This window comes from Cetorhinus maximus, chromosome 19, assembly GCF_964194155.1.
Source record: "Cetorhinus maximus chromosome 19, sCetMax3.hap1.1, whole genome shotgun sequence".
Classification (NCBI taxonomy): domain Eukaryota; kingdom Metazoa; phylum Chordata; class Chondrichthyes; order Lamniformes; family Cetorhinidae; genus Cetorhinus; species Cetorhinus maximus.
This window is the reverse complement of record NC_135897.1, coordinates 46,107,840-46,123,461: the sequence shown is the minus strand read 5'-3', so window position 1 is coordinate 46,123,461 and position 15,622 is coordinate 46,107,840. Positions and strand designations below refer to the sequence as shown.

The 15,622-nt window shown below is 45.4% G+C and overlaps 1 protein-coding gene across 1 annotated transcript in view; it reads left to right on the top strand.

Moving 5' to 3' along the window:
• LOC144694186 (cilia- and flagella-associated protein 337-like) overlaps positions 1-13,957 on the top strand; it is a 104,137-nt gene extending 90,180 nt beyond the window's left edge. Inside the window, exon 19 of the mRNA XM_078564542.1 lies at positions 13,595-13,957. Within this exon, the coding sequence (XP_078420668.1) occupies positions 13,595-13,706 (112 nt within the window). The 3' untranslated portion in view covers positions 13,707-13,957. The remainder of the gene's footprint in view (positions 1-13,594) is intronic.
• The last annotated feature ends 1,665 nt before the right edge of the window (positions 13,958-15,622 follow it).

The window sequence follows — 15,622 nt, the reverse complement described above, 5'->3', positions numbered from 1 at the left end:
TGTAGACTCTGGCTGCAGGATAACAGCGTCTTCTGCGGACCCTTCCGCCCTGTACTTCCTGCTGGCCCTGCACCCCCTCTGGCTGCACCTCTCCTCCCTCTGGTCACTCTCTGGGATGCTGCCTGCAGACAACAGGCCTCCGCTCCCTTCTGGCCCTCTCCTCCTGTCCCACCAGCAGAGTAGACTATCCCCATTTGCTGAAATGCAAATGCCACAGGATAGTGCCCTGAAGGGTGCATTCGGTAGAAAGCCTCTAGGAAAGCTTGTAAGTTAGAGTCCTCCAGAAAACACAAAATGCAATGAACTGTCAGAAAACCACCTATAACCAACTCTCACATAAACCCCTACCTACTCACATTACCACAGCTCTGGTCTTCGATCGAGGTTACAATAATAGTGGGACGGCCGCGTGTACCGTGCACTGACTGCAAATCACATGGCCAAGGAAAATTCGAGATAATTGCCCTTTTAATGGGCTTAATTCGTCTTTTAGTTGTCAGGTGCGCTTCTGACTTCTGCACGCGCCCGCCAACCGTAATATACATGCCTGACATCTGATTTCACGTGAGTTCGAGTCAGCTGCATGCACACTCCGAGAGCATGAAATTCACGCCCTGAATTCTTATTTTGGGAGGGGTGCACTCATGTCACCCTCAGACCTCCCAATGGGGTGGGGGGGAATCCTTGCGGGGTGCTCGATCAGGTGGAACCAGATATATGGGTGCACGGGGAGGAGCAGCATGAGAACACCTTTTCCCCCTTCGAGATCATTCCTTCATGCAGATTGATCAGGGAGTTTGTCTTCCTGCCCTCCAATCACCACTCGCCAATAGTAACCCATATTCCTTGACATCTTTATCATGCCGAAAAGTTTCGGGGTTTTTTTGGAGTCCACTCACTGAGAGTGTCTCAGCTTGTGCTCTGGGTGTTGAGTAGCAACCACTTCGGACCCTCCAATTGCAGAGATTCCCACAAGTCTCAGGCCTAGATGGCCTTAGTATTAGTGTGAGAATGGGATCCGTCATTGTGGACATCCCAGCCAAAGTATCCTGCATGAATCCTGCAGAGCCCTGTTAGAGCTGCTGATGCTCCACAGGGATAGCCTCATGGTCCTCGGCATGGTCCAGCACACAAGTCCATTCTCATGGGCTAATATGCTGGTCCCTCAAGGTCTGGTGCACATTGGTTGCAAACCCTTTATGCGAGGCCTACTGTGACCCTTGATAAGGAGATGATCAGGCCAAACAAATCTCCATGTGAGGTCTCACAAAGGCTTCAGTCAACTGCACACACACCTCTTTAATTCTACATTCAATCCCTCTTGCAGCCAAGGCTAACTTGCCCGTTACCTCCTTAATTTCAGCCTTCACCTGCATCTTCACTCAAAATTACAAATCACCAAGGATGGTCTGTAATGATTGGATGTGTCCACCACAGCTTTCTCTAAACATGCAGGGAAGCACCTGGTTTTCTATTGTTAAAAAGATGGCGCAGAGCTTTACTCTTTCAGCCCTGGAACTGCATCTACAGTGACATTCACATAGCATATTTAACTCCCCTGGAGTACTCCTACATCCACCCACATGTCACATCAGGTCAACAGCAACAGGAGATGCAATGACCTCACTGAACACTCTGTGCAAACATCATTCTCAGAGCTCAGAACATGGTGAGCTGCAGGTAATGTCTTGCATGATGCGTAACAGGCCGAACACTCACCAATGATGGCCAGTGCTTTATCATGAACATTTGAGATTATTGAGTAATCAGTATGTTGACAATGTGGGAGAAATGAATCTATTGGAGTTCATTATCGGAATCTGATGGGGGCTCAAATCCCACCCCTTAAATGCCTGTGACTAATGAAGTAATTAGCAATAAAATGGAATCCAGGATGTTTCCAAACTGTATAAGTGAACATATATTTACAAGTCCCAAAAGTATATACAATGGTTTACACCCATTCCACCTGTGTGCCTTCAAAACTTCTTTATCTTTCTTTTCCCCTCACTACATCTAGGTGCAGCCCTGACATCCACAGCTGAGGTGGAGGCAGCCTGCTGACTGCTATACCCTGTTGGTTGTGATGACCTTGACGGGTGTCTTTTTGCAGCTTGAGGCCTGGAGGGCCTCAGCCTGCTCAGGGTCTCCTGCTGAGGTGCAGATGCACCCCCGCAGCCTGACCTGCTGGAGGCAATGGGGTCACTGGCAGAGGGGAGGCGGAGCAGCCGGGCACCCTGAGAGTGTCCTTAAATGTAGCTCCTGGTGGGTGGGTGCCCAATGGCACCTCCTTGACTCGTTGAGGAGAAGGGGCACCAGGAGGGAGGTTAAGGTGCCCCGTTCCCTACTTGCCTAGCCCCTGTCACACTGCACCCATGGCCAGAGCAATGGAATGCAGGCCTGAGGACATATCCAGCGTCATTGTGTGTTCTGCTGGACCTGGCTCTCCAAGGCGGCTGCCACCTTCTCCATGAAGGCAGCCAAGTGCTCACATGCCGGAGCCATGACAGCGGACAGAACGTGGAGGGACTCCTCCAGCTTTCGGTCCAATCTACACATGGCCTCTGGCATCTCTGCCTGATGTCCCCCTGCCTGTCTCTGCATCCCCATCAGGTCTCTTATGGCCAAGTCCATAAGTCCAAGTGCTCGTCACCTGCATGGGGCTGAGCAGAGGCCTGGTCTCCAGCAGTCCAATGAGTGTCAAAGACCTCTGTTGTCACTTCCTCTGCCAGTTGTGGACCCATGCCTGTGAAGTTCTGACCAGATTGTGACCGCAAGCCTACTCTACAACGTGCACCCACCAAGGTGAATGTCTCTGCCTGGTGGGGTGGGGGTTGGGGGTGCAGGTGAATGCCATGATGGTGCATCCTCTGAAGCTTCTGAGATATCGTCCTCAGAGGTGGGGTTGGGGCTGGTGCCGTGGCTGGTCTCCCTTGTGGGTCTCCCCCCCTTTCTTGCTGCTACCTGGACTGGAGAGAAGGAAGATTTAGTGGATGCCTAAGCGACTCCCTTATTAAAGCAATGTCTCACTCTGTGGGTGTATCTGATAACTGCAGACTGGAGGCATCCTCACTGGCTTCCCACGGGAGTCCTATCTCACCTTCAGCACAGACACAGTCTTGCTGCTCCCCGGCTAGTTCTGCAGTCTCCTCGAATGGGGTGAGGATTCAGTTGTCAGGCAGACCACCTCTGGCCTCAGCCTGCTCCCTCCTGTTCTGCGAGTTCTAATCCTGCAGGAAGACAGAAGGATTGATTGTCATCCCTATGGGTGGATGAGCAGTTTAGGAGCATTATGCCTATGGCAGCTCCTGTGTCCACCCCAGTGACTCACAAGCAGGATTTCCTGCAACTGATAGAACACCGAGAGCATGAAGTGGCTGATGCACAGATAGTGCACATGTCCCATCTGCTGCTCAGCCCTGCAACCCAAACTCCTGTCTAACATCCCTGTGCACTCAGACACTTACACTGTATGAGTGTTAAATTTCAGTGAGTAGACGGTGCCACATATCCTGGTGAAGCACAGTAGATCATTCACCCTTTTTCTACACTGCTGGGCAGTTCTCCTGTGGGCCCCATGGGCGCTAACCTCCACTGTGACCTCTGCCCAGGCCACTGTGGTCAGACAGGAGGGCCTCCTGCTGCCATCCCAGGGAAACAGCACCTCGCGCCTTTCCTGGATGGCCTGGAGGAGGCTTCGCTGAACTGTAGGGCCACACGTTGTCTACTCTGGGTCATACTGCCTGTGATGTGGAGAATCCGGTGCTCCTGGCCTACAGTGAATGAACGGCTGTCTGGGTGCTCTTTAAATATGGCGCTAGAACCTTCGACCCTACGAGTTAATACCGGGAACAGCAACTTCCTGCCCACCCCCGCCGTGAGAATCTGCACGCTCCTCGTGGATGCAAACGTAATGAGCTGAACAGCGCAAGATCATGCGTGGTCAGCCGTCCAGCCCCCTCACGGAAACACTCTCACTCCTGCGCCGCCAGCAAACTTAGATTCCAGGACGGAAGATTTCGGCCATAGTTTGGACATCTTCCCTTTTGTTATTTACAATACCATCAATTCCTGTTACAATCTGATTTCGATTTGGCTCAAGTTACACAGGCAACAACTCAAGTCACACATCTAAAATTAACCCTTTATCTACCAGGAGCTCATACAAATACAATTAAAAAATTCATAGCACAAAGTATAAAAAGTACAAAAAGCATATGAGGGTTCACATTTCCTACAATACTAAGGCAGGGAAAGGGACAGAGGCAGTTGGCAAAGAAAGTAAAAGGTAAAGGAAGGGGAGAAAAAGGGAGGATAAGGGTGAAGTGGGAGAAGAGATGGGGAAGGGGGGAAGGGAATGGGTGAAAGGAGTGGTAGGGGGTTGGAGTTGGAGCAGGATTAGGAAAACTAGGTCAGGAGCTACCTGAGGAGCATGGGGCTTAAGAGAGAGAAGGCTGGTAGTGGGGGTTGGAAAATATCATTGGGGAGGGAGTGTGTGTGAATCCTATAAAACAGCAGAGCGGATTGCAGAGTTTGGTGATACATTTTGAGGAATCCGCAGCAAAGTGAACTAAGTAGTCAGCACAAAAAGCATTACAGGCCTCTGCTCCTGCCTCCAGTTGCGAGCTGGCATAAAAAGGTCAAAGGCCTGCTCTCCTGGACTTGTGTAGTGTTTATATAGGAAATGTGAGCGTGTGTAGAAAGACATTATGCCTAGAAGGGAGCAGTATAAGATATTAATGTGGAGATGAGATCAGAACTGCAGAGGGAATAGAAAGTTCTGGATAGACAACTCTGCAGAGACACCCTGTGGCCAGAATCTGTAATTATGAACAAGCCCAAATTTTCAATGGCTTGATGGGGCTATAAGTAGCAGATCCATCTCGGGGAGGGGAATTTTTGGAGGAGAGAGGAACTGCCCATTTTTATTTACCCCATTTAATTTCTACTCTAATTTTTACCAGAGATGAGGGAGGATTGATGCACCGACTGTGATTTGGGTAAAGGTGGATATAATTAGCGCTCAATTTCACTAATTCTACCCCAAGAACCATACATGTACCCTGTGTCTGACACTATATAAAACAGGAATAACTTAGGATGATATTGTTACAGTCTGGTGCTGGAATCAAAAAAAGTGAATTGTGTTTTATTGTGCTGTTAGAGACTCATAACTTTATATTGGATTGTGCTTTTGTCAAAATGTTGTTAGTGTTGGTTTGGAATTTTCTAGCTTCATTTGGAAGCCTCCATTCAGACAATTTTTTTTGGTTAAATGCCTTTAAAATATGTTAGGCTTCAGTGTGAATTTTTCATTGTCGATTCCCTTCTTTGTGATGTATATATTAGAAGAGAAAGAAGAGAATGCAGGAGGCAAAGCTAATGCAGCAGCACCACAGGAAATCCAGATTCCCTGCAGGTTCTTAGCCAAATCCTATTTAAATATCTCCCTGAAGCTCTGTGTAAGATGGTTGTGGTTCACCCTAGAAACCCTGAAAAGCTCTGCACCATCTTATAAGTAGACCGGAAAACTTCAAGAAACAGCATTGTGCTTACTGTAACTCAGAGAAAAACGCTCCTGCACTTAACTTCTTATCCGTCAAATCCAAGGACAATAGGCAACATCAATCAGTTGGTCAGTCAGTTTGTTTTCCATTCTTGTATGGAGAAATCATTGATCACCTGTTTGTCAAGTCAGCCTAGATCATTATGTTTGACCCAGGCGACAAGATAATGTGATGAGCAAGCCATTCATTTTCATTACATCACTGGATTTCTACAAGTACCGAAGCTATTGGTGGGACTCATGTTGCCATAGAAGCCAATACTGGCAATCCACACCTTATGTCAACTGACTATCAATATCATTCCCTTATGCCCTTTCACTTTGCGCCTATAGTCACAGGTTTCAGTGTATCAGTGCCAGTATGCCGGGAATTGCATTGATTACATTATTCTTCACCAGCCCGGTGTCCCTGCACTCTTTCAGAATGAAGGCAAAGACACTAGCAGACTTCTTGAAGACGAGGCTTATCCAGTAACACAGTCATTTCTAACATCATAGAGTAGGACTATTTCACCATTCATGGGGAAGAATTTTCACGTCAGCGTGCGGGAATGGGCCCCGCATGCCGACACGTGAAATGACGTGCGGTGATGTCGGGTGCGCGTCCCGATGTCACTACGCGTTATTCAGACCTTCTGTTCAGCGGGCACGCGCCAGAGGCGGCTGTGCACCCGCCAAACTGTCAAAGGCCTGTTTAGGCCATTTAAAAATCAATTAACGTCATTATCAATGCTGCCCGTTCAACCTTAAGGTTGGTGGGTAGGTGAAGAGCCCAAGTGGCCTCAGCGTTTTTCATGAAACCTCATTCACGGGCAGGATAAGGTTTCATGAAAGTTTTATTAAATTAATAAATAAATTTTGCTCAATTCATAAACATGTCCCAGCTCATGTGACACTGTCACATCGACTCCACGACCGGCCCGTCCGACAGGCAGAAGATTCTGCCCATGGAGCTGAAACCCACACTATCCTCTCCCCCTGGCCGGGCTGCAGGCCACATACCTAGTGACTCACCGCGTACAGCTTTCAGCTCTCAGCTACAGCCTATAGTTCACATAGTGCCAGTATCTGAATTAGTGGCTGGAAGTGATAGATTAAGTGATAGTGTTTCTCTCTCATCAGTCTCTTGGTCCTTGAGAACTTCAGCCTCCTGCACCACTGGTTGGTCAGCCAGTGGTTCTTGGGTATCTGAAAGCATAAACACGTAAGGGTAAGATTAGTTTTAGGGAAGATGGTGGGGGGTTGGGGAAAGCCACTGGTGCACGATTACACCACCTGTAGCTTGTAAATCATTAGTGATTGCGGGATGACAGGAGAATGGTATGTAACAAGGTGCATTAGGTAGGAAAATACCACCATCCTCAATGGTTTCAGCCCCACTGTTGGCTGTGGCCTCTAACATGGCTGCACCAATGATAGCCAGCAGTCTCCTTCATCGAGGTGACAATGAAGTCATGCCTGTCCCTTACAGATTAGATGCTACTGCATCTGATCACGAGCGATCTAATCCTGTAAGAGAGAAGTGCATCAGTGAGTTCAGTGCAATGTGTTTGATGTGCCTGCCACACTTGAACATCTAACAGTGTGTGCAAGTTGCTCCAGAGCTAAGTGTGTGAGGGTGAGGTGAGCCTATAAATATGAGATATGTGTGGTTGATTGGGATTGTAAGTAAGCAAGTGAAGGGATTGTGGTAAATGGAGCAATGTGTGAGACTCGTGGTGCACTTGGTAGGATATGGCATGTGAAGCTGCATTCACTGATCCTGACCGCTTGTGTGAGGTCATTAAACTTATTGCATTGCTACATTTAGGCCTTTGGGGCTGGACTGCTAGCATTGACAGTAGTGGCCGCCTGCTCCCACTCCCCTCCTGTTATCTGTCAGGAGGGCCTTGGCTGTGCCCTTTGAAGGAAAAAAATCTCTCACCTTCTGCATCAAGGTCTCCAGCACTCCATTGAAGAACCGAGGTGCATGTTTTCTGGGTCTGTTGGTCTTTTCAAGGTTATTTCTTGTCTTTAACTCATCTTTCGCCACTTCTAGCCCTTGCTGCGGCCAGATTGCACCTTGTCTTTAATTAATGCAGGCTGGCTTTAAGTAATGCAGACTAGCTTTGTGTGGTGCTAGCCTTGTATGAGCTTTGGCCCCATGCAATCACTCAACAGTGTATTCAGCACCACAATCATTATAATTAACAGGCAGCATGAAATTTGCATGCAGCTTGCATTACTTTGAATGGGCAAGGGGTAATTGTGCTTTGTGATTCCTGTGCTTTATTTTGGGAACTGTCCAGTTTTTCCCCTAGAGATTCGAATTGCTATCACCTATGTGTGTGAGAGAGATGGAGAGGGGCAGAAAGAGTCTCCATCCTCATTTTAATTTGATTTCTAAAAATAAATACAAGTTAAATTGTGAGAGAAAACAAAGCCTTATTGAGAGGAACAGATAGAAAGAGCAGATGGAGATTGGTGGTGGGGGGCGCGGAAACAGATGTCCAGGCCACTGGCATCTTGTGCTCACCATTAAGCAACAGACATGGCACACAGGATATAGAGTGAGAACTGCTGAGGCATGGAGACTGCATTTCTCCATACCTGATACTGAAATATAGCCCTCAGCAACTCCCTATCACACACTGTCTACCCAATCACTATCTCCTACCCAAAGAGATAAACATGATGGAAAAAGATAATCAAGCAGCGTGAGACAGAAACAGAACAGAAAAAGAAAAACAGAAAAACAGTAACAGATAGGAGGTAAGAGAGAAAGCATATTCTCCAACTTGGTATGCAAAACAACATGCATTCACATAGCACCTTCAATGTAGTAAAGTATCACAAAGTGCTTCAAAGGAGCTTTATCAAACAAAATTTGACACTGAGCCACATAGGATATTAGGACAGTTGACCAAAAACTTGGTCAAAGAGTTAAGTTTTAAGGAGCATCCCAGAGGAGTAAAGTGAGATAGAGAGGTTTAGGGAAGGAATTCCAGAGCAGCCAAGAACACAGCCACCAATGTTGGGGCAATTAATTTTGAGGACACGCCAGAGCTGGAGGAGTACAGAGACCTCGGAGGATTGTAGGGCTTTAGGACATTACAGAGATAGGGAGGGGCAAGGACACAGAGTGATTTGAAAACGAGGATGAGAATTTTAAAATTGAGGCTTTGCTAGACCACAAGTCAATGTAGGTCAGGGAGCTCGGGGAGTTTTGTGCGCGTTAGGTTATGGGCAGTAGAGTTTTGGAAGGTGAGAGACTGGCCAGGAGAATGTCGGAACTGAGGCAGGAGCCAAGTTGGACAATTTTACAGAGATATAAAAGTAGGCAGTCTTAAGAACATAAGAAATAGGAACAGGAGCATTCGGCCCCTCAAGCCTGCCCTGCCATTCAATAAGATCATGGCTGATCTGCCCCAGGCCTCAGCTCCTCTTTTGTGCCAGCTCCTCACAACCCTCAACTCCCCGATATTTCAAAAATCTATCTACCTCCTCTTTATATACTTTCAGTGATCTAGCCTCCACAGTTCTCTGGGGTAGAGAATTCCAGACATTCACTACTCTCTGAGAGAAGAAATTCTTTCACGCCCCAGTTTTAAATGAGTATCCCCTTATTCTGTAATTACGTCCCCTAGTTCAAGATTCCCTCGCCAGTGGAAACATCTTCTCAACATCTGCCCTGTCAAGCCCCCTCAATCTTGTATGTTTCAATAAGATCACCCCTCATTCTTTTAAACTCAGATGAGTAAAGGCCTAACCTGTTTAGCCGTTCTTGATAAGTCAACCTCTTCATCCCAGGAATCAGCCTAGTGAATCTTTTTTGAACTGCCTCCAATGCCATTATATCCTTTCTTAAATACGGAGACCAAAACTGTACACAGTACTCCAGGTGCTGGAGTGGATATGGGGTGGAAAGCTTATCTCATAATGAAAGGAAGATCCACTGATATAATCCTCCTGCATTTCAAAGTGCAACATTCATTACAGATCTTGAAAAATTAAGAAAGTCTGCTATTTGCAAGCAGCTAACTGCCATCCAGTTGATCTCAAAAGTTTCTAAATGGCTGTAATGACCTTCATTGTCCCTTTTCTACCTCTTCTGCACAGCGAGTGTCTTAACAATGGTTTTAAAGGAACACACTTGGTTAAAGACAACACCATTCCAGCAGCTGAACAGCACAACCTCACATTTCTGCTCTATTTCACTTTTTTTCGACACATATTCCGATATTGTTATAAGTTACAGAAAGATCACAGGATTTTAGTGCAAATTGCATTCAGTGCAACTTGAGTTTCCGTGTTCTTCTGAGCTGGTTTTAAAACATGGTGCTAGGAACAAGCCCAGCACACAAAGTTGGCTACACCAAGGTGAATGAATCACCATTGAGAGTTCTACTCAATCATTTGTTTGCAGGTCTTTGAGTGTTTCTTCTGAGCAAGATCACTAAAAGTGGCTCTCCGGCTGGGGTCTGTGGACCCTTGGATGTCTGTAGATACTTTTAAGGGGGTCTGCCTTAGTAGTGAGCCTTGAATTTACTTTTGACCTGAAAGGTGGGGAGATGGGAGGCCAGCTGCTGATGTGAAACTAGAGTGCATTCAATTTGAGCTCATGCAGTGAACATGAGCCAATATAATGCTGGCTGACCTGTTGAGTATTTCTAGCATTTTCTGTTTACACTAATCTTTAATTGATTAAATTCTTGTAATTGTAAAAAAGCAGTCAATTTGACTTACTTAAATCTTTAATTCCTTGCATGATTAAATAATGCTGAGAAACTGGGTTCGGTTTGCTTATGCCTGTAAAATATCCCCAAGAATATCACGCTCAAATGAACATCCTGTAATAGAATTGAAGGGAAGGAAACTCATGGAAAGAATTTGTCCCCCTGTCGGGTGGGTTGTGCAGGGGCGGGGGCAGACCCGATCAGCACCCCCGATCGGGTCCATGCCGACATTTTACATGACGCACGCCCTGAAGTGTTGTGCACTCCCTGTGCGGGTGGGGGAAGGGGGTTCCCTGAATCGGGAGTGCACGCGAAAGAGCGCAGAAACCTCCCTGAGGCACAGAGGTTTTAAGTTTTAAAAATTTTAATAAAGAAAAAGAAAAATTTAAGACATGTCCCCTCATGTGACAGTGTCTTCACATGAGCTGGGACATGTCAATGAACTTTAATGAAAACATTTATTTAATTAATGAACCCTTCATGAAACCTCATCCCACCCATGGATGAGGTTCCAAGAAAAATGCGAAGGCCGCCTGGGCTCTTCGCCTGCCCGCCAACCTTAAGGTTGGACAGGCAGCTTTCTCAATAGGCTTAATTAATTAATTAATGGCCTTAACAGGCCTTTGACAGTTCGGTGGGCACGCAGCCGAGTTAGCTGTGTGCTCGCTGAACTGAAAATCTAAATGAGGCGCGGTGACGTAGGGATGCACGCCCGACATCACCCCGCGTTATTTTACGCCTCGGAGAGCAGGCCCCGGCCCCACTCGCAGAGCCGAAGATTCAGCCCCATATATTGCTGGGAAGTTTTTTTTAAAATTAAGATAGTAACCTGCTAAACATCTAGATATGGTGAGACTACAATTAATACTGATAAGGCTAATAGTTGTATATAATCTGTGTACTGATTGGCTATATATGCCATTAACAGTCGATCTTTAACCACAATAAAAGCAGTTCAGTTAGCTTGAACAGGATTGTTAGTAGAGTTACACTTTAGCCTGTCTCATCACTGTCTACGTCAATGAAATAGTCCTGAATTTGCTACTGTATGTAATTACCTGTTTTCTTAAAAGCATTATTAAAACTCGCTATGCAGGGACATTCAGTACTTCTGTATTATGAATATTATATAGTATTATAATTTAGATGGGTTGTCTGTCATTACGGATCCTTCAACCAAAAAGATTTGAGAACCACTACACCAGTAGGGACAAAGTGAAGTTAAGACTACAATCATATCAACAATGATTTTACTGAATGGCAGAGCAGGCTTGAGGGACCAAATGGCCTACTCCTGTTACTATTTCCTATGTTCTTATGTTTGAAAGTTTTTGAATTAACATTTTTTAAAAATTCTGAAGGAACTGACCACTGTACCCCAAACTAATTAGAAAATAGTTTTGTACACTTTTTTAAAAGTCATTTTCAGTCATTTAAAATAGGGTTACCTACATGTGTTGTATTGACACTTGCTTATGCTTAATTTTAATTACAAAAAATGCTTATTTTCTGTGATAAACCCATTTTCAGCTATAATTAAATGGCATCAAATTACCAGTTAAATATAAACATAAAGTCCACTTTAAAAACACTGCCTGATTGCACCAGTTCATGCCAGATTTTGCATTTGGTGATATGCAAATGAGCTTGAGTAGAACCGTAAGGTAGGGTGGGGGCAGGGGAAGAATACACTTTCCAAAATTGATAGAATCATCAATTGCGCTGAAAACAGAAATTCTACTCCATACAGCTCTGTGCAAGATCACAACAATGCTTTCAGAGATCATCTAGAGATCATTTAGAGTCCATTATTATGGATGAGATTTCAGAATACTTGGAAGTGCATGGTAAAATAGGGCAAAGTCAGCATGGTTTCATCAAGGGGAGGTCATGCCTGACAAATCTGTTAGAATTCTTTGAGGAGGTAACGAGTAGGTTAGACAAAGGAGAGCCAATGGATGTTATCTACTTGGACTTCCAGAAGGCCTTTGACAAGGTGCCGCACAGGAGGCTGCTCAGTAAGATAAGAGCACATGGTGTTAGAGGCAAGGTACTAGCATGGATAGAAGATTGGCTGTCTGGCAGGAGGCAGAGAGTGGGGATAAGGGGATCCTTCTCAGGATGGCGGCCGGTGACTAGTGGAGTTCCGCAGGGGTCAGTGTTGGGACCACAACATTTCACTTTATACATTAATGATCTAGATAAAGGAACTGAGGGCATCCTGGCTAAGTTTGCAGATGATGCAAAGATAGGTGGAGGGACAGGTAGTATTGAGGAGGCGGGGAGGCTGCAGAAGGATTTGGACAGGTTAGGAGAATGGGCATAGAAGTGACAGATGGAATACAACATGGGGAAGTGTGAGGTCATGCACTTTGGTAGGAAGAATAGAGGCATAGACTATTTTCTAAATGGGGAGAGAATTCAGAAATCTGGAGTGCAAAGGGACTTGGGAGTCCTAGTCCAGGATTCTCTTAAGGTTAACTTGCAGGCTGAGTCGGTAGTTAGGAAGGCAAATGCAATGTTGGCATTTATTTCGAGAAGACTAGAATATAAAAACAGGGATGTGCTGCTGAGGCTTTATAAGGCTCTGGTCAGACCACATTTGGAATATTGTGAGCAATTTTGGGCCCCATATCTCAGGAAGGATGTTCTGGCCCTGGAGAGGGTCCAGAGGAGGTTCACGAGAATGATCCCAGGAATGAAAGGCTTAACATATGAGGAACATTTGAGGACTCTGGGTTTTTACTCGATGGAGTTTAGAAGGATGAGGGGGGATCTAATTGAAACTCACAGAATACTGAAAGGCCTGGATAGAGTGGATGTGGGGGAAGATGTTTCCATTAGTAGGAGAGACTAGGACCTGAGGGCACAGCCTCAGAGTAAAGGGAAGACCTTTTAGAACAGAGATGAGGAGAAACTTCTTTAGCCAAAGAGTGGTGAATCTATGGAATTCATTGCCACAGAAGGCTGTGGAGGCCAGGTCATTGAGTGTATTTAAGACCGAGATAGATAGGTTCTTGATTAGTAAGGGGATCAAAGGTTACGGGGAGAAGGCGGGAGAATGGGGTTGAGAAGCTTATCAGCCGTGATTGAATGGCGGAGCAGACTTGATGGGCCGAATGGTCTAATTTCTGCTCCTATGTCTTATGGTCTTATCTAGTGTCTTAAATAAGATGAAAGAATGTATCAAATATGTTTAGCAATTTGCGGAGTGTAAAGATTTACTATGCTAAGAAAATGAATTAGTGAAAATAACTTCATACCACTGCTCCAGTTACTGGGAAGCTACATTACAATCTGTTTCTTCCAACAGACGACCACAGAGGACCACTGTAGGAATCCGAGTGGGAAAACAATTTGATAATTCTACCCAGAAAGAAGCAGATTCATTTACAAAGAAGAACTTAAAGAAATCAATTTCTTAAAACTCAAAACATTGTACTACTAAAACAAAAGTTGCTGATGAATGAACAAATTAATTGAAATATGCTTCAACAAAGCTCTATAAATTTAAATTATGTAAAAAAAAACAGCATTGTTATTTTCTGTTTGATTATTGTGTAGCATTAGCAACAAAGATACTGAATTATTGCTCACTTCCTTTATATAATAATTAGCTGTGAAAGGAAAATGGAATTTTAAAAAATGTGTTGCTTGCCATTTACACTTGTATAACATTTAATAGATTATATTCGAGGCACAAAGGTCAAACATACCTATTTTGTTCTTTGTGTAATTTCACTCTGGCCTTCCCACCCAAAAAAAAAACATTTTTAGGTATTGCAAATGATATAGTTGGGCTGTGATAGTATCAGGGAGTTCTTTAGTTGGGAAAGTAAATATTTATCCGATTGCTGAATTGTGGCAAACATTTAGTAGAAAAATAACAGAAAATACAAGTCAAATCAGAGAACTACGAAGGGCGGGATTTTTAGATCAGCGAGCAGCGGGAGCAGCCGGGGAACAGACTGCCACCTGCGACCAGCCACCAACCGCGGTTTCATGCTGCCTGGCCAATGAACGGCCAGCCAGCGTGGAGCACGCACTGGAATGCTCAGCGCTGCCAGGGTGGGGGCGGCAGGAGGGCAAGTGCTCACAGAAAGCTGCCTCAGGGAGCTGAAGACTTCAAAAGTTTTAAATAAATACTTTAAAATCAGAACAAAAATGTCTAAGCATCACAGTCACCTGCACACAAGCATTATAAAAATTCCGCCCATAGATTTTTTAAAAATTTAATAACGGAAACCTCATGGAATCCTGCCCTTGGATGAGGTTTCCTGAAAAATGCAAAGGCCGCCTGGCCGATTCGGCCGCCCGCCAACCGTATCGTTGGACAGGCAAGGAAAATCTATGTTAATTGCGCCGTTAATGGGCTTAATTGCCCTCTTAATTGTCGGCAGGTGTGGTTCTGCATTTAGTGCACACCTGCCGACCGAAATATCGCGCAAGTGTGCGATGACACCGGGATGCTCGCCTGATGTCATCACGTGCTATTTTACGCCTGAGCGGGTCGGACACGCGCCCACAAGCCGACTTAAAAATTCTGCCCCAAGATGTTACTTCAGGGTGAAATTCACTTTGAGTGATGAAGGTGAGGCAATATTACAAACTGCAGAACTGATATTAATGTAAATTATGACAGTCACCTGAACCTCATGATTATGTGCAAATGTAGTTCACCCTACTCCTATCTACAGGAAATATTGATTAATCATTTTTATACATTCAAATGATAATGGCACTGTGGTGTTTGTCACAGCTTGAAACCTGCTGTTAACCACCATGGAAATTTTTTAACATGCTAGGAAAATAGGTGTCGTATTGAAGATTATGGGCAGAATTTTCCGCTCCTGCCATTGACGGGTTTCGAGACAGACGGGAGTGGAAAATTCGGAGAGGGGCCAAAAATCGGATTCCTACCGGCAGGAAATCAGTTTGGAATTCTCCCCCCACCACTTCCATGGCTGGCTGAAGGCAGGCCGGGCTTGATGCTGATCTAGGTCAGGAACACTGTTTGCATGCATTACCGTGTCATGAATTCTCATTAAAAATGCTAGTCACCGGAATCACGTTCCCCCTCCCAATCTTGCACCATGCCAACAGGAAGTTAGACTGGTATAAATCATGTTTATAAATGAGTGATGTGAAGCTGTCTGCCTGCAATACGCTCGTCACTTCGAGGCGAGTGCAACATTTAAAGCCTATCTCCAACAGCGCTGCTCTGGATTCTTAGCGATGGCTGTGTAATGCCACATCAGTGGGGGTGTAGGGTTGTTCTGCTCATGGTGGGCGCCGCCATACTCCATGAGGTCACCACTGTGCAGTGGCTCTCAGGCAGGGA